This window comes from Rhea pennata, chromosome 2 (assembly GCF_028389875.1).
Source record: "Rhea pennata isolate bPtePen1 chromosome 2, bPtePen1.pri, whole genome shotgun sequence".
Lineage (NCBI taxonomy): Eukaryota > Metazoa > Chordata > Aves > Rheiformes > Rheidae > Rhea > Rhea pennata.
Window position 1 is genome coordinate 3,858,603 of NC_084664.1, and position 23,066 is coordinate 3,881,668.

At 55.7% G+C, this 23,066-nt stretch overlaps 1 protein-coding gene across 1 annotated transcript; it reads right to left on the reverse strand.

Moving 5' to 3' along the window:
• Positions 1-1,175: 1,175 nt before the first annotated feature.
• On the reverse strand, positions 1,176-22,799 carry ZBTB47 (zinc finger and BTB domain containing 47). The gene is made up of 6 exons (XM_062568729.1): positions 22,550-22,799; positions 12,871-14,268; positions 9,115-9,262; positions 7,951-8,066; positions 6,891-7,035; positions 1,176-6,746 (listed from the first exon to the last, which is right to left on the reverse strand). Exons 1-6 carry the CDS (start codon positions 22,550-22,552, stop codon positions 6,337-6,339), a joined length of 2,220 nt encoding a protein of 739 aa, XP_062424713.1. The 5' UTR covers positions 22,553-22,799; the 3' UTR covers positions 1,176-6,336.
• Between the last annotated feature and the right edge of the window lie 267 nt (positions 22,800-23,066).

A 23,066-nucleotide genomic window follows, 5' to 3' on the forward strand; every position in this document is an offset into this window, starting at 1 on the left:
ACCTCGTGGGCAGGTCTTGCACAGCCTCTTGCAGTTAGGTGGACCCTCGTTAGGAGAGAAATCAGTAACGCTCAGCAGGGATCTCTCTCAAAGAGGCTGGCAAACAGGTGGCGTTTCAGCTCCCTCTTCCGTGGTTCTGGCCACAGCCTGCTCCACCAGCTCTGACTATGAACTGGAATTTCAGCTAATCCTCAGTGCAGGCAGGCGATCACTCCTTGGGGTTATCATTTTCTTTACTGCAAGGAAAGCAAGTAGTTTTAGTAATTCTTGCTGGAGGCAAAATGGAAAATTGTCTCAACGTGTGGTCCTGAGCGAGGGTTAATGGAAGCCTGCAGCTCTGTGCCGACGCAGTTCCAAACCCCGCTGCCCAAGAGCAGAAGATCTAGCAGACAAGTTGCACGCCACCAAGTGCAAGTTTGCCCAGAGGTGTTCGCCACCTTCTCGCCAAGTGGTTGCTTCAGTCCAAAGGCAATCCCCGGTTAAGAAAAGCCAGCATGAATACTGGGCAAGGCACTGCTCCTCTCTGCTGCCCAGCGTTTCCCATGTGATGCCAGCTGCACAGTTCCAGATGCAGCGTGATATCATCATGGGCAAGAGGCACCTCTGGCTCCACTGGTGGTCCTGTAGGTATTTTTTCTGGGCAATGCTAGCTGTAAATGAGTAGTTACACCCCAAGCAAGGGTGGGGGAAACTAATCTCTTCTTCCATTAGGTTCCTCACGTAGGTGCTGACGTTAGCTGGCACATATCCCACAGCTCCATTTGAAGTCAATAAAGATGCCGGGTCCTTTCAGACGGGCTCTGTGAGCTCTCCACTGCCTGCAGAGGAGCACGGGGAGGCACACTGCGTAGCTCACCCAAACTGCACGCAGAAGCGTGGAGCAGGCACGACCAGGCACACTCAGCCCTCACCTCCCACAGTGCCCCGGCACTGTAATCCCAGAGCCCCTTCCTTTACCCCCAAATCACCCCTCCCAGAAATGCTGTTTTTTTGTTGGCCAGCTGGCTCACACACATGCATCTTCCACCAAAACCAACAGAAAGGCTATGCACATAAAGAAACAGCTACCGGGAACGTGCCCGAGGAAGCGGATGCTGCTGAGCATTCCCTAAGCCATTGCCTGAAAAGAGCATTTTTAAAAAACAAGGTAACAAAGAAAGCAGTGGAGCTTTAGGTTTTCTTTTATAAAAGACCAATCGTTTATTGATTCAGTCCTTCCACTTGCAACCTCTTTGGTAACAGTCATAACACTTCCGGACTGGGAGAAGGCAGGATAAAGGCCTAATTCTGACCTCTCACCAGTTTCAGAGCCCAGCGGCCCCTGATGTGCCTTGATGAGAGGCCAAAAGCAGGTTTTCATAGCATGGCTGAGGACATAGCCTTTAGAGACGCATGAAAACAGCCCACTGCGGCTCACCTCACTCGCAGGCGGCTCAGAGAGCAGCCCCAGCACCGCCAGGCAGAAGCTGGCTCAGGATGGAGACGTGCTGGAGACTGGCTATCTCAGCCCTGGTGCTGAGGCCGTCTGTGAGCTGTGCCCTTGAAGGCAGCGCTGATGCACCTCTTGGGACCTCCTGGACGTGCGCCAACAGAGCCTTCAACGAAGCAAGACCAGCAGGTTCCTGCGGTAGGCAATGCCTTTCCCCAGCGGCTCCCCTCCCACGGACTAACCTGGCCATCTCACCCTCCCCTTCATCACACCATCCCAAAGAGAGTAACTGCTGTACTTGGAGTTAAACATATATTGATTACACATGGTCATAAAAAAAAAGTAATAATAATAATAATACGTTTCCTAGAACATTACTTAAGACGCTTCCGAAAAGCATCCAAGCTTCCCCTCCCCTCCCCGCCTTCCCTTATCTATACAGAATAAAGTGCTTCATTAAGTTTGTTCACACTAGTAGAGCCACCGATATACTCTTAACTTGGCATGTTTGGGCAACCAATACTGAATGCCAGAAAATAATACAGAGCCAAATATCAGGCATTAGAAACTAGTTTTGAGGCAAGTGCTTGGGGTTTCATTTTTTTTTCCTTCAAGTTCCATGCTATTAAGGTTGCTCTTATTTATTCGTTTCCTTTTTGTTTTCTTCCTTTTTAAGTTCTACCCAACTCCATCATGTTTACGTGTCACTAGGCAGGGCTGTGCGGGAAAGCTGTCTCCGTCCGTGTGAACCAAGGGCGTCCGTCTGTCCGTGCTTCCCTCTCGACTTCTGGCAAACCAAGAGTTAAATCAGTGGAGTTGTCTAGCAGCGGATGCTAATCTCTATTGCACTGTCACAGCCGTTTCCTCCTGAAGTCCATCCATCACCTTCTCAATGCGTTCGGATTATGGCTGTGGTCCGAAGGGCCAGCCATGCCTCATGGACATTATGAGGCAAACTGGTCTGTGCTACCAGGCTCCTGGGATATATAAAACAAAAACAACCCTCACGCATGACTCCCTCCTTTCCCAGAGTTCAACCAAAGAGGAGAAAGAAAAAAAAAGATAAAAAAAAAAAAAAAACAAGGTCGGGGGTAGCGTGCGGGCAGAGTTGTCAGCTGAATGTTGCTTTGCAGAGTATTCGTTGACTGCGTAATGGAAATTAAGCCCCTCTCCACCCTCATGGTCTGTTGAAGAAGGGATGTGAGAGATTAAGGTGCAAGAGTTAAAAAAATAAAATAAAATACAAAAAGCTTGAAAACAACGGACCCAATTCCCCCGCCTCCCACCCTATCTAACTCAACAGGTGCCAATGGGGTCTGACCTGGGATGAATCTGGGCCGAGACACTGCTAGAGTGACTCTTTACAGGTCTTACTACATTAACGAAAAGTAGAGATCAGGAGACACATAGGGACTGAATAAGGGTGTAGACAAAAGGGTTCAGAGGCCATGTAGGACTCCAGGAGCTGCCCAGGCCTTGGAGCAGGGGAGGGAGCAGCAGGGATCTGGTTCTCCAAAGTGCTGTGTGCATGGTCACATCTCAACGTCTCCAAGCAGCTCTCTGGGCAGGGTCTCAAAGATGATTAGACGTGGCTAAAATTGCTCGCCGGGCTTTCTGTGCACATGGCAAAACCAAGCTGCTGCGGGATGAGTACCAGCAAGTGCTCCCATCCCACTTCTCCTCTCTGAAGTGATCGTGATGTCATTAGCCTTGAGGAGGATCTCTCATCTCGTGGTGACATCCAAGTGGGACCAGCCCTTATGGAGAGAAGAAGGGCTGAGGACAGGGCATCCAGTCTCCAGATGAGCAGTACTGAGGGGGCACATGTTGGTGTGGGGATTTACTGCCAAGAGACGGCCAAGTTTACCAGCTGGGCAAGCCAACAGTCTCATCATAAAATTAAGACCATACCGGCAAGGTTAGCTTTCCTTGTAGTGTGCGGCTCCTATCTGGTCTTAAAGCCTAGGGGGGCGAGGGGAAAGAAATGTAAGGGAGTCCCATGGGATGGAGTCTGGGAGGCAGCAGAGAAGGAGAGGACATAGACAGTTCTACTGAAGCCCTCCAACACCTCTGGTGCACACTCCTCCAAAGCAATCATCTTCCAGATTGGATCCTGCTCCCTCCAGGAAGCCAACAGCTCCAACAGCTGAGCGCCCAAGTCCCTCATGGGGGTACGTTTCAAAAGGCATTGCACCATCCTGATAAATCTCAGGGCGTGTACAGAAGAAGGGCAGCAGAGGAGCATCTGAGACCCATCTGAGAAGGTAAAATATCTCAAAGCAACTCAGCCATAGTTTTCTCCCTTCGTACAAAGCAGATGTGAATGAGTGTGAACTCACTCACTCGGAGACTGATTGCAAAACAGGGATTGCTCCAGAGGATCCCAGCCAACATGAGGGGCTCACAAGAATGAAAAACATATTGTTCCTATAAAATGCTAACAGCTCAAAAGCAGCCAGGGGATGCCAGGCACGAGGGGTGCCATTTGGTGCACTAAGCGGAAGTGGACACCGGTCACCGAACCCGTCACTTCAAACACCACTCACAGGAACGGCCGACGGTCCCATCCTGTTCAGCCTCACACTCCTGCACGTCCTCCTTCAGCAAAGCACCTGAGCTTGTGGCTAAATCCTCCTGGCTCTGCAGAGATAAAACCCTGTGCTGAGCTCTGCAAGTTAAACAGTGCCCAAGTGCTTTGCTGACTTGGTCTGTGAGATGAAATATCAAGACTTCTTGCAGAGCCACACGCAGCGCAGTCACCAGTGCCCCGATATTGCCTGTCACCTAGACCAAGGTGCAAATGAGAGCGGGCTTCTGCAGCCCACTCAGCAACCTCACTCCCAGCTTACCTACGCCAACGGCCCACGTCCATGTGCATTGCCTTTGCCTTCCTACCAGTCTCACTGCAGAGCTGGCCCTGGGAGCAATGCACCGGCCACAAAGCATCCCACACGCCTTGGTCATCACCTCCCACTGCCTCTGCCCAAGATGCTCTGCAGCTCCTGCAGTGGTCCCAAGCCGCTTGGCTCCAAAGCGGACACATCCTTGGGCAGGTACTCATGAGGGCAACTGCAGCAACGCTACACCTTTGGGGTTAGACTAGTGCATAACATCCTGGGGCAAATCACAGCAGCAAGAGAGCCAGCTTATATCACAGCATTCAACAACAACAAAAAAAAACAGTAAAATCTTCCTGGACTTTCCTCTGCAGGCAGGGCAGGTGGCAGCCGCTTGAGACCACAGTTCCTCTGCTCCTCCCCTGCCTGCACAAAGCAAGACTGAATAAGTGAAGTTAAAGACCAGCTCAACCTCACTGTCATTCAGCGTATGGGAAGAGGAGTGTCCAAGTACAACGTGGCCACACAGACACTAGTCAGTGCTATGGGGCTTCATCGAACCAACCCCAGTGCTCCCCCGTGAGGCCCAGGCAAGTCAGGCTTCTCTGGTCTCCCAAAGGTGCTTGTTGCACCAGAACCATCCCATGTCAGCCAAACCATAGCCGAGGAGAGCACCAGCTGCCAACACCACAACCCTGGTGGGGAAGTAAAGCTTGGGAGAGCCGCATGGGCTTTTCTGGCCCGGCAAAGTGTCTGAGGACAAGATGCCATCAAGCGAGACCGAAATCTGTCTTGCTTCAGCTCTAATCCTGGCAACGAGATCCAGCTTGCAGAGTTCAAGAGAGCGACAACTCGCAGCAAACACCTGGAGTTCGCTCATCGGTCAGACACTTACTCAAATTGTTAAGGCACTATTCTGGACTGCTCCTCCCGAGAAAGCTCAGCCTCGCGCGACACCCCGCTGCTCCGTCCAGCAGCAACCCGCCAACCTGCTTTTCAGTCTCAAAGCCCAACTGAGCAACACTGCAAACTCCTGGGAGTCCCTGAAACCCAGATCTCGTTGGGATTAGCAGAAAGGGGACGCTGGACTCCAACTCCCTTAGGGCACGCTGGGAATTAAATCACGGCAGGGTGCCAACGTACCCAGCTGTGGCTCGCGAATTCGGCGTGCCGCTGGCTTGTGCTTTCGTCTACTGAATCAGTGGTGGGGAGAAACACCTTGCATGGGGAAGGAAGACGTGCTAAAGACAGCAGGCCAGCGGGGTTTGGAGAGGGGACACCTGTGCACTCGCCGTTGGTCCAGGGACTACCTCGCCAAGGGGGGACTGCGGGTGGTGACAACTTGTCTAGCGCTGGCTTGACGCCATGAGCAAGTAATTCCTCCATGGGCCATGATTCTCCTGAAGAGCCTGATTGAAAGACCAGCTTTACAGTACAGTGATTCAAGCACCAGCTAACTAGATTTCCACTTCTTATAAATACCGATGCAGGCATCAGGATAGCAAGCTGGCACGCACCGCCACTGACCTCTCTGTCTGCTCTGGGGCTGGGGTCCTCACCCCGACGCTCTCCTCCAAGCTAGCTCTGGGTGGGAACCTGCCTCGGATGATCCCTCCCGCCTCCACTGGCCTGGGGGATGGAGATGATCTGCAGGGAGATGCTGGTCGTGGTGGCTGGGATGTCCACCTAGTGATGGAGGACACAAGGACTGCACATCCACCTCAAAGCAGGCCAGAATCCTTGGCTGGACATTTCCCAACCTGCCTGCCCAGGAAGGACCTCATGCAGGGTGAAAGCTGGGGCTGAGCTACGCCTTTTATCTACACCCTTATGGACAGATGCCGTGTGCCCCCTTCCTCCCCCCTCCTCGGGGGCTTCTCTTCCCGCGGCGCTAGCTCTGGCCCAGAGCTCACCTCTCTGCCAAGAAAGACAAAAAAAAAAGAAAAAAAACATAAAAAATAAAATAAGAACCAACCCCAAAACAACCCTGAAATCAGGAGAAAGGGGGATAGAGAGGGCTCCGCGGTGAAGGTGTTTTCCAGAGGGCGGTCCAGTCCGCGCGGCTCCTGCCTAGTTGTTGTTGGCGTTGACCCTGCCGGCAGCGGCGGTGGGAAAGAGGGGAGGCGGTGGCGGTAGGTGAGGAGGAGGAGGGAGGCTCTGTGGGAGGGGATGAAGCAGCGGCAGGGGGTGGGGGTGGGCGTGCGGCGAGGCGCCGGGGGGCAGCTGGGGCGAGCCGGCGGGCGGCTGGGGGGCGGCCAGGCCACTGTTGGCGGCGGCGGTGGCCGTGTCCGAGGCCAAGGGGTTGCTGACGCGGAAGCACTTCTCCTTGTGGGCCTTGAGCATGTTGGAGAAGCGGAAGCGCTGGCCGCAGACGTCGCAGGGGTAGGGCTTCTCGCCCGTGTGGGTCCGGCGGTGCCGCTTCATGTTGGGGCGGCTGGTGAAGCTCTTACCGCAGATCTCGCAGATGTAGGGCTTCTCACCTGCGGCGCCAGGAGGGACACGGGTGAGAAATGCCCACCGCCACCACCAGCCCCATCCCACCACCCCGTCGCTCGTCCCCGAAAGGCAGACGACGACCCCGGGTGGCAGCCGGACCCGTCTTCCCATCCCCGGGGAGTGCTCACCTGTGTGCGTCTTCATGTGCTCATCGAAGTACTGCTTCATGTTGAAGTCCTTGCCGCACCACTGGCACATGAACTGCTTGTGGCCGATGTGGATGCTCATGTGGGAGCGCAGCTGGTACTTGTACTGGAAGCGCTCGTTGCAGTTCTGCCAGGAGAGCACCGGCGTCAGTGGCCAGCCGCACCACGCCATGGTGTCTGGCCACGGCCCCACACCACAGCAGAGGTCCCCACTAGCTTGTTCCAGCAGCCTCACGTTGACCTGAGACGAGCTGGCTGGTTTGAATCCCCATCCGACGTACCCGCCTCTCTTCTCAAGTTCTCCCACTTGGCGTTTTGACTCCCACACCAAGCCTATGGGACTGGCTCAGTGCCACGCAAGAAGTCAGTGGCGCCATAGGGGCCTGAACATCAATCTGCTCTCTTGCTGTCTAGCACCTAAAGCACCTGCCATCTCCCCCACCTGCCCCTGGTATCTGCAGCCAGCAGCTGGAGCATCGCAGGATGCACTTTTTCTGAAAAACCTCAAATACACAGCTTTTAGCCTTCCTCCAGGGTTTAGGGAAGAACTTAGTTCATGCTGGATTGGAGACTATGGCCCTGAACGCCATTGGTGCCCTGAGTCACCATTGGCACCCTGATCGCCCAGCCCCAGCTGTGAGCTGGGGCCAAGCCTAACTCAGGCAACCAAAGACAAAACCAGGCCCCAGACTTGAAGGCTGGGCGGGTTTCGGGTGTGATATGATGTCCAGTCACTAGAGGGAGGAGCAGACACTGCTATCCGCAGGTGTCACCCAGAGGCAGCAATTTCATTATAGGGTTGGTGGGGCCTTCAAGACCAGAAGGGATGTAAAGCTTGGACAAGATGGGGAAAACATCCCTACTGCTGCGCTGGTAGGGATGCCCCCAAAAGTGGAGGATCTTTCCTAAAATCATCATTTTTGTCCCCATCTGGAAGGAAGTGTCATGGGAGGGGTGGAGAACCTGCCTCCCAGCCCAGCATGCTCTTGCTGCCCCACGGCACGGCCAGCCCGAGCTGCCCTCCACCAAAAATGTTGCCTACCTCACATTTAAATGGCTTTTCCCCCGAGTGCTGGAGCGAATGGACTTTCAGGGACATGCTGCGCTTGAAGGACTTCCCGCACGTCTCGCACGTGAACGGCATGTCCTTGGTGTGAGCTGGAAGGAAGCAGAGTGGCGTTACGCCCGCGCCGCCCTCCCCGGGCCTCCGTGCCCCGTGCATCCTCCCTGCCTCTCCTCCAAACAACCCCCGATTTGAGACTCCCCCGTTGCCTGCCAGATCCCCCCTTTTTTCGGTGCCGTCTGCGAGCAGCATCCAGAGAAACTCAACCCAGGTGCCACCGATGTTGCCACGTGCTGCTGCCATGCAACTTCCTTCTCAAAGCCCAACACTGCCGAGGGTGAGTCCTCTTTTACAAGGGAAGGACGGCTACGTTTCAAACCATCCTTTGATACTTTCTGACTTTTTTTCGGCCCCCTCTAGTTAAATAAAACAAACAAGATTCCCCAGTGCCATGCCGGCTCGACAGCAGCAAATTACTCCAAAAACAGCACCGAGGCAATACCAGGCAGACAGCCGTTCAACATTAAACACCAGGCACCAGAGGCAGTACCAGGCAGACAGCCGTTAAACATTAAACACCAGTGTAAAATAAATAAATAAATAAATCTTCTTCCTATTTCAGGCTCGTGCCAAATTTCCAGGCGTCTGCTTTGATGTTAAGAGAATTCACCCAAGAGTTATTCTAGTCCTAAATTCCCAACGACTGAAAAATGCCCTTAATTGCTGAAATGGCTAATGAATATCCCTAAAGAGATCCCCCAGCTGCCTGTGGTTCCTTACAGGGCGAACCAAGCGCTAGCAGTGTGACCCACATAACTCAATGAACGAGAAGCTGCTTATTGCCCGCGCAACGGAGCTACAGCAGAAAAGATGAGTTGAGTTTATCTGTCATCAGATGAGAGGCTTCTTCAGAGGGCAACTAAAGGCACCGAGACCTGAGCTGGTCTCCAGGGTTGCCTGTCTCTCCAGGTGCCAGAGAAGGAGTTGAGGGTGACCAAGGACCTCAGGTTAGGTGAGATGGATCTAGTAATTAGCAAGCAAACGACGATGCTTGTAAAGCAAGCGAACGACGCTTCGCGTGGCCGCGGTGCGGCTGAGCGCTGGAGCCCAGCGCTGGCACGTCCCACCGCCCCCCGCACTCACCAACCATGTGTTTCCGCACGTGGGCCATCGTGTAGAACTTCTTCTCGCAGATCTCGCAGGAGAACTTCTTCTCCGCGTAGCCGTGGACAATTTTGTTGTGCTCGTGGAGCGACCAGAGCTTCTTGAACCCCTTCCCGCACGTCACACACTGCAACAAGAGGGGCGAGTAAGGCAGGGAGGCTGGAGCGCGGCAGGGAAAAACGGGGCCACGGTGGCTGCAGGAGGTGGAGACGCGTCTCCTTTCAGGCCTGGCCAAACGTCGCGGTATTTCCAGTTTTAAAACAGCCAGGTTATTAGGGCTTTTTCTGATAAAAAAGGAGCGAATGGTGAAAGGGGAGGTCATCGCAAACCTTTTAAACACCTAAATAATCTAATAATATACATGTTTACTACAGACCTCAAGACCTCAAAAACTCCAGAGTCCAACTGTCTCTCCATCAGATGGGGAGGGAGGTGATGTACTTTCAGGAGAAGACGCAGACTCTCCAGGAACGGATGTACAAAACTTGTATAAACAGCAGCTGACGCCCTAGAGCCCTGCTCCCCGCCGGGAATTTTACGCTTTCGTACAATTTAGACGTTACGTCCAAGAAATCCCTGCACGTGTTAGAAGATGGCTGCAAAGCACAGGGAGACACCTACACTAGGGTGGAAAGAGCAGCTTCTGCTTTCAGTAGATATTACTGATATTTACTTTAGCGGAAAACGAGTTTTCCATGCGGCAGCTTTTAACTGCACGCCCGTGAGACAGCAGTTTCTTACCCTGGCTCGCTCCACACGTCTTTAGGTGCTTAAGTGGCAGGAGGAGGGTGATGGAGGTGATCCCAGCACTTGATTTCTTAATCTGAACATTAACATGAACGGTCTGCTCAGTTTTATTGTGCCTACGTGGATATTTCTGCGGATCCGAACAGTTTCCTCTCTGCTTTAAGAGGCGTTTCAGGACAAGCTTAGGACCGTCGTTGGGTGTCAAAGACACGTTAAGCATCCTCTGGGGCAAAAACCCTGTGTCCTGGAGCGAGGAGTAGGCAGAAGCTGGCAAAACACTAATAGGAAACTGGGGGAGCAGAGCTCCACGCAAAGCGGGCACCCAAAACTGGGAAACTCAACCCAACACAGACCCACAGCTATATACCCACCGGGCAGCCGGGAGAAGAAGCGGAGGAATGGGAACCCCTGGGTGCAGGGGAAACGCTGACGTAGGGCCGCTCGGCTTGGGAGGACACCCAGTATCCCGTGACAGCAGGGTACAACTTCAGTAGAGAAGAAGGAAAGGAAATGGAGGGTACATTGAAATGAGACATATTAAAGAGCTCAGAGTTAAACCAGGTCAGTCAGCAAAGCGTATCAGAGCAACGCAAAATCCCGAGGGACTGAACGCTCCGTGGTGAACGAGGCTATCAAAACAGAGAAAGCAGCATCCAGAAACAGTGAAGTAATATTGAAATGACGGGAAAAAGAAATAAAAAAGATAAATTCTGGCAAGTTAAGAGGAAAACTACGCTGAAGCAGGCCAAGAAAGATTTTTGAGAAACTCGATAAAGGCACAAAAAGCAAACGATAAAGTCTTTTTTTCCAGGCAGCAGGAAGCCCACGAAGGAGGCCAGGGGCTACAGAAGGTGGCAGTGCAAGAGAAACCTTCAAAGAAAATGAAGCCATGGGGTAAGGTCCCCTTTTTCACGTGGGCAAACATCTAAAGTGTCACGGATGAGATATTGGAACAAATTTGCAAATGAGAGCACCCTGGCCCAAACGGCACTCATGAAAACTTTCCAAAGGAGCTGAGGTAAGGAACTGCTCAGCACTTCACTGCACCAGGTAGCTGAAGACCATGTTGGCCCCGGAGGACCAGAGGGCAGAAAACTTGAAACCAACTTCTCTAAAAAACGGGCTCCAGAGGGGATTTGAGGAAGCCCCTAGCCCTGACATCCTGGCAATCCGATGGAAACTCTAAGAACAAAATTATGATAAAATCAGTTTACAGGGAAAGAGACGGGGGAAGTCAGGTCCTTCAAAGGCAGCAGCACCACACTGGCAAGGAATATAGAAGCTACGTGGCTCTCCAGAAATATTCCACGTTGTCTCCCCACAAAGGCTCTTAGACTGCATAGCCATGGGGTCAGAGGGAAAGTCCTTCCATGGATAAATATCTCCTTAAACCATAAAGGCTGCCCATTGTAGGTATAATCCCCAAAGAGAAATGTCGTTTCCTTTACTGCCGAGCTGTAATTCCATGCTGCACGTTCAATACCTTCAGAGCAAGCAACGTGAATCTGCTTCTTCTGATTCTACTGCTAAAATAAAAAAGCATGACTAAAGGAAAGTTAATGATCCACGTTCTCCAGGGAGGGAGGTCACCGCGGAGGCAGCTGCAGTTCGCTGCGTTCGGCAACACCTGGGAGAAGGCCTGGGCACAGGCAGAGAGCTCCCGACTTCAAACAGGATGCGAGGAAACCCAGAAAAGTACAGAGAACCGGGACGAGGACGAGCGGAGATTCGCAGCAGTGTCTGGAGGCAACATGAATATATCCATCCGGATCTGGAAAAGTGCTGACCCAAGGGAGCGCAAGGAAGCAGCTCCCCACGGGCCATCCTTTGGCATTACGAGACCTGGGGGCACGACAAGCTGGTTAGAGGAGCACACGGGACGTGGCTCCCTTTTGCAACGCCGACGCCACCCCCAGCTACAAGCTGCTGTTCAGGTCCACCCTGCCTTGAACGAAATCGCTCCCACCTCCGCGTTCCCTGCACGTCCGCTGCTGCGATCACCGACTTTACTATCCATTAAATTCAGGTCATACAGGGTCAAGAGCTCCAACCGCACTGTTGCCTCATCAACGAGGGCTGCAAGATCAGAGCTGGGCTCATTTAAAACTAGATCCTTTGGCTGCTGCAAGGGTCATGTGTGAAGCTCTCCAGGAGGTTATTATTTTTTTTATTAGCAGTGACAGCGTCATGCAAGAGAGTCCAGCAGGGATTACAAGATTAGCTGGCGGGTTTTGAAGGAATGCATCGTTTTGCTGTTCCCCCAGGACGCCTGTAGCGTGCCCAGGGAAGCAGAGAATCAATCAAACTTTTCCTGGCTCCTGATCACTTTGGGTCACCTGCAGTGCCACAGTGCAACAGCACGCCAACAAATTCCTTGCCATGGAAAAAAACCCAAAGCCTGTCTGGCCCAGAAAGGTTGTGCCACTTTAACCTACTTGTTTTGAAAGTCCAGATCTGGATCTAATTAAAGTGTTAGGTAGAGGCCGCACCTAACCTGAGCTAAGCAAGGATTTCCAAGTGCCTTTGCTTTCGCTAATGTGCAAGCGAAAAGGCATAAGAAACAGATTAAAACCGCTTTATCCCATGTCAGTAAATCTTCAAATTAAGGTAAACTGGTTGAAGCCTGGGTAAAAATGGCTGGAGCGTGTCCCCGGCAGGGACTGTCAACGTTTTATCCAGATTGCCTCAAAAATGACTCCCAAACCATTACAGCCCAGACAGGGCTGCGCGTCTGTCCCATGACGGTGCTGCATCTCTGCAACCACCACCCACGCGGCCCAGCTCCATCCCCCGCCATCAGTCCCCCAAATCCAGGCCACGCGCAGAACAAGGTCGCCTCCACCCTCTCGAGCCCATCTAAAATACCCTCGCCATCGTGTTTGGCTCTACAGCTCCAAAGAAGGTCACAGGCACTTTCGGGGCATCGAGGTTCCCCACCACAGGCTGGTGGGAGGGCCTGGGCTGGGATGTCCCCAGGGGCCGTCTCACCTGGATGTTCTTCTCGCAGTCGGTCTGGTGGTGCAGGAGCAACTCGCTCTCGAGCAGGAAGCGTTTCCCGCATTTGTCGCAGATCTGCATGCGGCTGTGAGTCACGTTCATGTGCTTCTCCAGGTACCAGCGGTTGTTAAAGACCCGGGGACACTTCTTGCATGGGTAGTGCTGCTTCTCCTCCAGTTTCACCTTCTGGCCCAACCCATCCTGATCCTTCTTCCTCTTCCTCCCTCGCTGGCCTTCCTCTTCCTCCTCTTCCTCTTCTTCCACCTTGGCCATCTCCTGGGACCTGGTGGACATGGAAGATTTGGTGGCTTTGGATGCCCGGCTGGGTCTGCGGGGCTGCCCACTCTTTTCCCTTTTCATCTCCGATGCATCTTCATCATCATCTTCCTCTTCCTCTTCTTCCGTTGTCTCCTCTAGGTCTTCCTCCTCGCTGTGCTCTTCCTCCTCCTCCTCCCCCGCCTCCGCATCCTCCTCCTCTTCTTCTTCCTCCTCCCCTTCCTCATTCTCCTCCTCCCCATCCTCCTCAGAGTCGTGCCCATCACCATCAGGCCGCCCCATGACTGCGGTGGCCGCGGCAGTAGCCTCGCTGGTGGCTGGCTTCCCCTCCATCCCTTTGGAGACGTTGAGGGTCTGGTTGTTGAGGTTCACCTCCACAATGATCTGCTCCCGGTTGTATGAGCCCTGGCTGTCCAGGTCTTCCTCGGACTCCTCGCCCTCCATCTTGCAGACGGTGGCTGGACAGCTGTCCTTCTCCTCCTTGTAGTACTGCTTGGCCGGCACAGCAGGGAGTGCCGCACCACCTGCCCCGTCCTCCACACGCACCGAGTAGGGGTCGTTGCCTTCCCGGGCATAGATCTTGGGGTGTGGGGCATCCACCTCTTGCTTGATCTCGCAGTAGTAGGGCGGGGGGACAGTGTTGGCACAGCTCTCAGGAGGCAGGGCCATGTCGCTAGCCATGGCCAGGCTCAGGGACCGGGTGTCAAGGAGGTCCTGGCAGGAGGAGGCGATGTTGTTCATCTGCAGCACGGCGGCTGCGTTCAGCACGTCCTGCACATTGCAGGAGTTGACCAGCAGCTTGGAGGTGTAGATAAAGTTGAGGATCTGCTGGAGGCCTTGTGAGGTCAGGGCCTCCAGTGACAGCTCCACGCGCTGCAGCTGCTTGTTCTGGGTGAAGAGGGAGTGGAAGAACTGGCTGTAGGCGGCGAGGACCCCCTTGTGCGCCGGGAAGATGCTCTTCTGCTGCACGAGCACGATGTCCACGTCGCACAGGTCCGGCTGAAAGAGGCGCTGCTCATTCAGTCTGTCCATCAAACACGTGAAGTGGAGGGCTACATCCTCCACCAGGGAGTACTCGGCCGAAGGGTAGTCAGTTGTCTTTTCAACTATCAGCTGCAGGGAGAAAAGAAATACAGCAGTTCAGAACAGCTCCCAAAAAAACACCCACCCCGTCATCCCACCCTCCCTTCTCCGCACAGCTCAGAGACCAGGTACACCAGAGACCAGTCAGCCTAGTGGTTGGAGAGCCCCACTGAGAAACTCCAACCAGCTTCTCGAGTCCAATCAATGAGGGGAGAGAAAACCTAAAACATGGGTGGTCAAGAGTGACATGGGAACTTGCCTACATCCCTGCTGGAAGCCTCTTGTCCTTTTCAGGGACAGCAAGAGGAATTGCAGGCTAACTCCACCGCAGAAGCTGTTTGCTAAAGTGGCCAAGGCCTGGGGACACACTGGGGGTGTTTTATGGGAAAGCGGATCCCTATTCCTCTCTGGATGGAGAGGGGGATGCCAGCCCCACATCACCATGGACACTAAGCAACAAACACACATGGTGGCAACTTGTCCTTGGCCTCAGACAGAGCTGGGAAGGCTTGGAGCAATCACTCAAACTCCAGATGTGAGATGCTGGCAAAATACACATGGAGAAGATGACACCAAGAAAACAAGAGGCATCTCTAGGGTGCAGGAGAGGGATTTTGGAAATGGTTGAGGGCCTTCATCTGTCACTCATGCAACGTAGCCGGCATGACCTGCGCTTGCTGCCACACTCTCCTACCACAGCTCCACTGCAAAGTGGGACAACAACAACACAAGACGACAGCAATAACACAGCACTGGGAAATCAACACAGATACCAGTTACAATTCACACTTAGCTGCCAAAGACCTCAACCAAGAAAGGACTAACAGGTGCACATGAGATGGTAGCTGGGAGATGAGGAATCAGCCTAGCAGGCTTTCCTCAAACCAAGGGTAGTTCCTAAGACTGGCCAAGGAAATCCTTCTGCCTGGGGCAGCCACCATTTTCCTCCTTGAGGACCTCTCTGCCACCTTACACTACTTCCATTTAGCTAGCTGGCCTCAGGGAGGTGGTGGAAATCCAAGATGAGGCCTTAGAAACAGGCTGAGCCCTTCCTGTCAGGCCATGACCAGTGATGTGGAAGTCATCCCCTTCCAATCCCGACACGTGCTCACCAATGGGGTTGTCCCAGGGCTCGTTAGCAACGTACAGATGAGATGCAGCCCTCACCAGCTCTCCCGTCAGGGCTGCTGCCAAGGAGGCCCCTGAGCCTGGCAGGACCAGCAGGGCAGCAAGCAGCCTGAGAAAGATCAGAAGCTCCGCTGATGGGCAGCTTGTCGCCCTGGCACTGTCTTTGGTGGCTGGTGGTATGTAACATGGACCAGCCACCTCCAGAGCACTCTTGTCCCTCACGTGCTTTCTCAGCCGTATTCATGGCTGAGGGTCTCTACGACACCCTGTCCCACCCCACAGGCAATGACCTGACGCAACACCACTTTGCCGCATATAATGCCAATGACGCTGCTCAACATGATACCGTGAAGGACCACATGCTGCTGATTCCCCCGGACAGGTGCCTCATGCTCAAGAGAGTGGTGGGGCACTTCCAAAAAATAACAAACCCGCATCAGACCCAAAAACTTGCAACATTGCTGGGGACGTCTGCCTGTGCTGAGCACCTGGAGAGGTGCCCCCCAGCCAATGGCTCCTCCCGGCTTCGACGGGACCATCGCAGCCCAAGAGATGGGGCTCGCATGGGTCTGTCCCATCCATCCCCACCATGCATCCTTGCGGCTCGATTAAAATTAGGATTTCATCAGGCATTTTCCCACCCTCATGCCAGCTCCTGCAGCTGCTCAGCGGGTCAGATCAGGTTGCTGATCCAGCTGGAAACTACCACTTTTTTCCAGCTGGGCTAATTTTCAGCCAGGCCGGTCCGTGGCCACGGAGCAGCAGATACGCCGAGCTGCCCCTTGGGCCCCTGCCCAAATTCAAGACCTCATCCCCAAATCCCCCCCTCTTTCTGGGGGGCATGCATCTTTCTCCACTTCCAATGACTTGGGCACATGCCCAAATGCAAACAGGAGGATTCGGGGCCGCTCATCTGCTCCGGATTGCAGCTAATCTGGAGAACAAGCCGTGCTGGCGAGCAACCGCTAGCCAAGCCCAGTGAGCCCTGCGCCGCCAGGGCGGCCGAAAACCTCCCTGCTTCTACAGCGGAATTATATAATCCGACGGGATTATAGAGGATTTTTGCATCAGCCCCCCGGGAAGCTGCCAACCCTGCAAAGCAGCCCCACGTCTCCCGCTAACACAAGGAGGAGGAGGACGAGGATGGAGAAACACCCGCGGGACGGCGGCCAGCGTGTGGCGATACCAGCAAGTCCCTTCCCAAAAGCGCCGGGTCCCGGATTCCCGTTCGCTCCCGGCGATCTCAGCAGCTCTCCGAAACAGCAACTCTCCGAAACGCCTTTTCTAACCCTCGCGACGGCAAGCGGGGGAAACGTGGGCGCGGGGCGAACGCCACTTCCCGGCCGCGTCCCGGCGCCGGCGCGTGCCTTGGCCGCGTCCCGCCGGTGACTTCAGCCCTCGCCCGGCGGCCGCCGCGCTCTTTATTACCATCAGATGCTTTCGGCGTCCCCCCCCCCCCCCCCCCGCCCCGACCCCGGCACCGAGCCGGCTCCTCCGCCGAGAGCGGCGTTATTAAAGCCATCTGCCCGGGCGCCGGCGGCGGCCAGCGTTACGAAACCGCCTTGGGAGCTTGCGTTCGCCCCAGCAGCCTCAAGCTTCGCTTCCACCCGCACTGATTTGTTTTTTTGGTTTTTTTTCCAACTTTTTAAGCACGAGAAAGGAAAGAAAACAACATCAAAAAATAAAAAAATAAAACCAAATTCAGCCAAAGCTACGAATATTCCGCCGCGTTTTCACGCGGGCCGTCGCAAGGACGTCGCGGGTCGCTCGCCTCCCCCCTCCCCATCCGCCGCCCTCTCCGGGTACGTCCAGCCATGGCGCAGCTCCTGCCGGAAAACGGGATTTATTTATTTATTTATTCCCCCCACCCCTTCATCTTTCCCCCTTGAGTTCGCTAATTTTTGCTCCGGAGCAGAAAAGCGCCTGCGGGAATAAAAGTTAACAGGCAGCTCCGGGTACCGGCGATGAGACGGCGCCGAGTCGCAGCGCCTCAAGGCAAGCCCCGGATCGTTTCTTCCCGAGCGCGGGGCCTTTTCCCGATGAGTTTTCCGGCAGCGGTACGTCCTGCAACCCCTTTGCCATATTTCCAGCTTCCTCGCCCGAATAAAAGCGCAAAACCGCAGTCGGGCTCGAAACCCCGTAACGAGGCAAAAAAATAACCCGCGGCAGAGGAGACGAGCGGAAATGATGCTCCTTGCTAGCGCGCGGCTTGGGGACCGGTACCGAGCCCAAGAGATGGGTTGCAATGCCCCACCCCCCAAAAAAAAACCCCAAAATGGGAAAAAGTCCCGGGGTCGCCCCTCCGATGCCACAGGCAGCAAAGGTTGGGGTCTCACCTGCGGGAAAACCCAGCTCAATCACTGCCTCTCACTCCAAAGCTGGATTCCCACGGGCGCGGGGAATTTGTTTTCCGGCGCCATCCCAGATCTCCCTCGAAGCCCGGGAAAACTCGTGGCTGGAGAGGAAAGGACGGCGGCGAGGGCGCGCAAGCGAGGCGCTCGCCCAGCGGACGACGCGGGCGGCGAGAAGCCGCTCGAACCCTCCGCAAAGCGGCGGCGCCGCGGAAAAATTTGGGAGCGCTCCGAGACGGCGGCTGTCACCAAAAAAAAAAAAAAAGAAAAAAAACAAGAAATCACCTCTTTGGGGGCCACGGGGAGGCTTGCTGGGCCCTTTAGCGTGCAAAAAAAAAAAGTAATAATAACAAAAAAAGATGTTTTCCATTGAACGAGGGGAGGGCCGTCAGGAAAACCAGGCAGGAAGGACAAACAATAGCTCGGCAGAGAGGCGGCCTGGGAACGTGCCGGGGAGCCGCGCGCCCGCCGCCGCCGCTGCCGGCAGGACGGGTGCCGGCGGCGGGGCAGCTCCGGGCCGGGGCTCCAGCGCCGCCCGGCCGTTGGTCCGTCCCGCCGGCGGTCCCGAGGCTCCTGCCGCCCGCGCTGATCCCCAGCGCCGCTGCTTCCCTTTTGCAAAACGCCCCGCGGTTCCCCGGTTCCTCCAGCCCCGGAGCAGGAGGAAACCCCAAACCGCAGCCAACCCACGCGCTGAAGACGGCCCGGGCAACGCCACCGCCAAACTCCTTTTAGAGGCACCGACTCTTCCCTCCCCACCCCTTGGCCCCTTTTGGGCATCGCACTTCAAGAACGATGGACCTCCCAGGACCTCTCAAGAGAGAGGACCACGTGCAGAGCAGACGGAGGAGGACAACTCAGAGAGGCTGCAAACGTGACCCAAAAGTGCTGGAGTTTCGGCTCTAGAGAAGAACCGGTTCAAGACGACGCCGGCAGCAGCTTCACGTCCGTAACCATGATGGGAAAGAGGGAGGAGACACCGGGTCCATCGCCGCCCGGCCCACACATCTCCGGGATGCTCCTGGACGAGCGGCCTTGTGGATGCTCCTGCATGAGCGGAGCCCAGGCAGCGACCTGCGTCCAAGGGGGCCAAACCCACCGGCTGGGGTGACCCATCCTTCACCCACCCACCCTCTTGGCCAGCAGGAGGGAGTAGGGAAGCCCCCGGAGAGACCAAAGCGGCTTTTTGAGCTGCGAAAGGGCGACTTTTCAGCAACGAAGATGACGAAGGTGGCAGGAGCCTGGGCAACCGCCCCGTGGCCTGGAGAAGACATCTGGCAGGGGCCACAGCAGAGGACACGTCCTTGGGGACATCCGCAGGGCGGAGGCGGAGCAGACAGCTGGCACCGAAGGTGCGAAACGGAGGCAAAACCTTCTCCGCGCGCCGGCATCCCCCACCCCGGCCGGAGCAAAACACGCGGAGAGAGGAGCGAGGGAGGAACCGAGGACGAAACCCAGCACTCAGCTCCGGGCCCGGGCCGCGGGCCAGGCGCCGGCGCCAGGGGCCGGCCCCGCGCCGCGGGGCTCGCTCGGCACCTCCCTCCAGCGGCCGGCCCGGCCCCGGCAAGGGGGGCAGAGAGGGGACAGTGCAAGGCCGGCCCCGAGGACACAGGGTCCGGCAGACACCGCGTCCCTGTGGCGCAGGAGCCCACCAGGCTCAAGGCCAGGAGATATCACCCGACCAAGGGTGCAAACTTCCCCCTGGGTCTTCTAGGCTCCACAAGGGCTAATCCAACCCCAGCGTGGTCTAGACCAACCCTTTCATCCAGAAATCCCCTCTCCTTTTTTTTTTTTTTTTTTTCTTTTTTTTTGGCACCAGAACCATGCCTGGCGGATGTCCTGGCTTCAGCTGTGCTGTCCAGCAGCAGGGAGGACCCCAACACCTCCATCGCGTGCTTTCCCCACGCAAAGCACCTCTTGCAGGGTCTGCCACCATGTCGGTAGCTGATACAGTCACCCCAGGACCCAAATGAGCAGGGTGCACTAGAAAGGCCATGGAGGAGCCCATGGTAGAGGTCAGGGGTGCATCACCTATAGAAAGGAGGGTGCAAGCGTGACACTTTGGAGCAGGAAGGCTGCAGGGTCCCCCCGTGGCCAGCACAGCCACCAGCCCCACAGATAAGACCCAACGAGACCACAGCAGGGATGTCCTCCACCACCAGACCAGCCAGGAGAGCCCCGCGTCTATGGACCTCTCCACGTGATGGGGAGAAAGAACCAGAAATCACGGAAAAGAGCCGGCACGAAGGCCACTTTAACCGAGACACGAAGCTCCCCCCTGGGTCTGCTGAATCTTGACGGCGCAGCAAGGCAGCGTCCCGAACCCTCGGCGCTCCGGCCGGCGCAGCCGCGGTCCGCTTGGCCGCACAGGGATGGCACGGCTCCGCGCCGCCCCACCGGCTGCCTGCTCGCGGCCACGATCTTTCAGCACCAGCCACAAGCAGGACGGAGTAGGTTCATGGGGAGAGCGGGGAGTCCCGGAGGAGCTCCTCGGAGAACCCAAATGCCAGCCAAGGAGCACACGAGTGCCCCAACGTTCAGACTTCCCTAAGCAGCAATTTCATGGCATCTGCCCACCTGTCAAGGTTAAAAACATCCAAACCGGCCATCTCCTCTGACCCATCACACCACAGGGCTACTGGAAGCAGCAGCCACGTCATGCTCCAAAGTTTCTCACCCATGAAGGGCAGGACTTCCTGATGCCACCACAGCATCTTCAGGCCCCTGATTCCACTGTGTCCCCTGCGGACAGCTCAGTGAACCAGGTCTGCCACGTCCCCGTTGGGCTTAGGTGTCCCCATGGTCACAACAGTTATGAGAGGTGCTGAGGGCCCCTAGAAACAACTTTCTCTTCCCCTTTTCTTCAGGTGGGATTAACAGCTAGAACTTGGAGAGGGAACAACGGGACAAGACCTTCCCAGCAAGCAGAAGACAGCTCAACGGATGGCCATTGCCCATCACTTCTCATCACTTCCAGCAGGAAGAGGGACTTGCTGAGTGGACATGAAGGACGTCCACGGGGTTGTCCCTCACCACTGGGCCTGCTAACGTGGCCCCCAACCTCCCCGAGGTGAACGGGGAGCCGTCGCTTTCCAGCCGCTGCTCCTCGCCGGCTTCGCCGCTGGGGACGCTCGGCATTATTCAACCCGTTTCCAAAGAAAAGTTCGAAATCCAGCTGCGGTTTCTGTTTCGACACCTCCGAGGTTTGGCCAAACCCAACCCCGACAAGATCCAGGAGGCAACGGCCGCCGAGATCCGTGCTCCGGCGGCTAAAACCGCATCGTCCGCTAACCGGGTCCCCGTTCTCATCTCGGTGGCTTTTACCTTCAGCCCGAGGCTTCCAAGGGGACCGGCTCAACCGCCCGCCGCGCGCCGCCTCCGGCACCGCTCTCGCGCTGCGCTCGTCCTCCGAGCGCCGACGTTCCCGGCGCGGCGGGACCGAGAGACGCGGGACCCCTCGAGCGCGGGGGGCAAGGCGAGGCGGCCGCGGGAAAGGCGCCCTCGGAGCGGAGTCGTTTGCACCAAGCGCGTTTCGGGGTCCAGAAATGGAAGGGGGGGGAATAATAATAATAATAATAATAAACAATAATAAAAAAGACGCGTAAATCCTTAATACCGTCTCGAGAATCGCTTTCAAACCTAGCGCTTTCCCCGCCGCCGCGGCGAAGCTGCTTGGCGCTGGCACGGGGCGCCCCGGCGCGGGGAAGTTGGGCTTCTCGGGCGCGGGGAGGAAGGGTCTGCGGGCAAAAGCGGGGCCCGAAAACGCCGGAGGAGGAGGAGGAGGAGGAGGAGGAGGAGGAGGAAGAGGCGGGCGGCGTGGGGTGGAGGGGGGGTCCTGCAGCCGAAACAGCCCCCGCGCCCCGTTTGCAAAGCTCCGTCGTGGCAGCGTTGGCACTCGAGCAGGAATATTACATGTGCATATACATACATATATATATATATATATATTTTTTTTTAAGAAAATACATAGATAGCATGCCCTAAAGCCCCCGCGGGATGCGCCGGAGCGAAACACAGGAGGCATCCGGGAAACCCGCCGTCGGCCGGGCGAGGAAGCGGCGCGGGCAGCCGCCCCCGGGCCCCCCTGGCTCCCCCCCCCCACACACACACGCTCCCTGGGGGCAGCCAAACTTTCCGCCACGCTGCTGCCCCCCTGCCCGAGCGGGGCAACCCCCCCACACACCCACACCCACGCAGGACCTCCCCCTCCCCCCCCCACCTCCACCACCTCGGCCCAGGCCGCACGGAGCCCAGCGGCACCCCCGGGGCTGCAAAGGGGCCTGTGCATGCACTGTTTTTTTATTATTATTATATTCTTTTATTTTTTTTGCAATTTTGGGGGCAATCTTTTTGCAAGTCTTTTTTTTTTCAATTCTTTTCTTTTTTGCATTTTTTTTTTTTTTGCAATTTTTTTCTTTTTGTATTTTTTTTTGGCTCATTTTGCAAAATGCTCCATATTGGCACGGGGTGGGCGCACCCACCCAGCACACCCCCACCCCCCACCCCGCACACACACACACACTCCCCCCATTTTTGCAGTGGAAAGCGGAGGCCCGCTGCAGGGCCGTGCGGGCAGCGCTCGCCCCCCGCCGCCCCACGCGGGACCCCCGCGCGCCCACGCTGCCTGCCCGCGGGCTCGCCCATGCAGCCACCTCCCCCGCCGCCCTTGCAAGGCTCGGGGCAAGTTTCAGAGGCCTTTGCAAAGTCAGCAAAGCCCCGGGAGCGCGAGAAAGCCCGTGCAAAGGGGGAGGAAAGACAGGAGGGGGAAGGAAAAAAAGAAAAATAAGGAGGGAGGGGGGATAAATAAATAGAAAGGAGGGGGTTGCAAGCTCTACCATTTTGATGCAAAGGTCTCCGCGCAAAGGAGTCCCGGTCCTCCTCCGCTTGCCTGGGGTTTTTGCTCTCCATGAAAAAAAAAGAAATGTTGGGCTGGGTGGTTTGCTGGGTTGCTTGCTCTTTTTTCTTTTTTTTTTTTTTTTTGGGGGGGGGGCTTTTTTTTTGCTGGCTTTTCTCTGTTTCTTTTTCTTTTTCTTTCTTTTTTCTTTTTTTTTTTTTTTTTGCGTTTTCGGAGCGGGGGGGTGGTGGAGGTGGTGGTGGTGGGGAGGAGGAGGAGATTACCGCGCCGCCGCCAGCCCTGCTTGCATCCCCCTGCCCCTCTTTTCCTTTTTTTCTTCCTTTTCTTCTATTTTTTTCCTCTCTTCCTTTATTTTGGGGGGGTTCTTTTCTTTCCTTTTTTTTTTTCCTTTTTTTTTTCCTTTCCTCTTTTCTCTTCCCCCCCCCTTTTCCCTTCCTCGCCGCTTCACCTCATCCTGCCCATCGCCATGTTCGCCCGTTTTAGGAAGACGGAGGAAT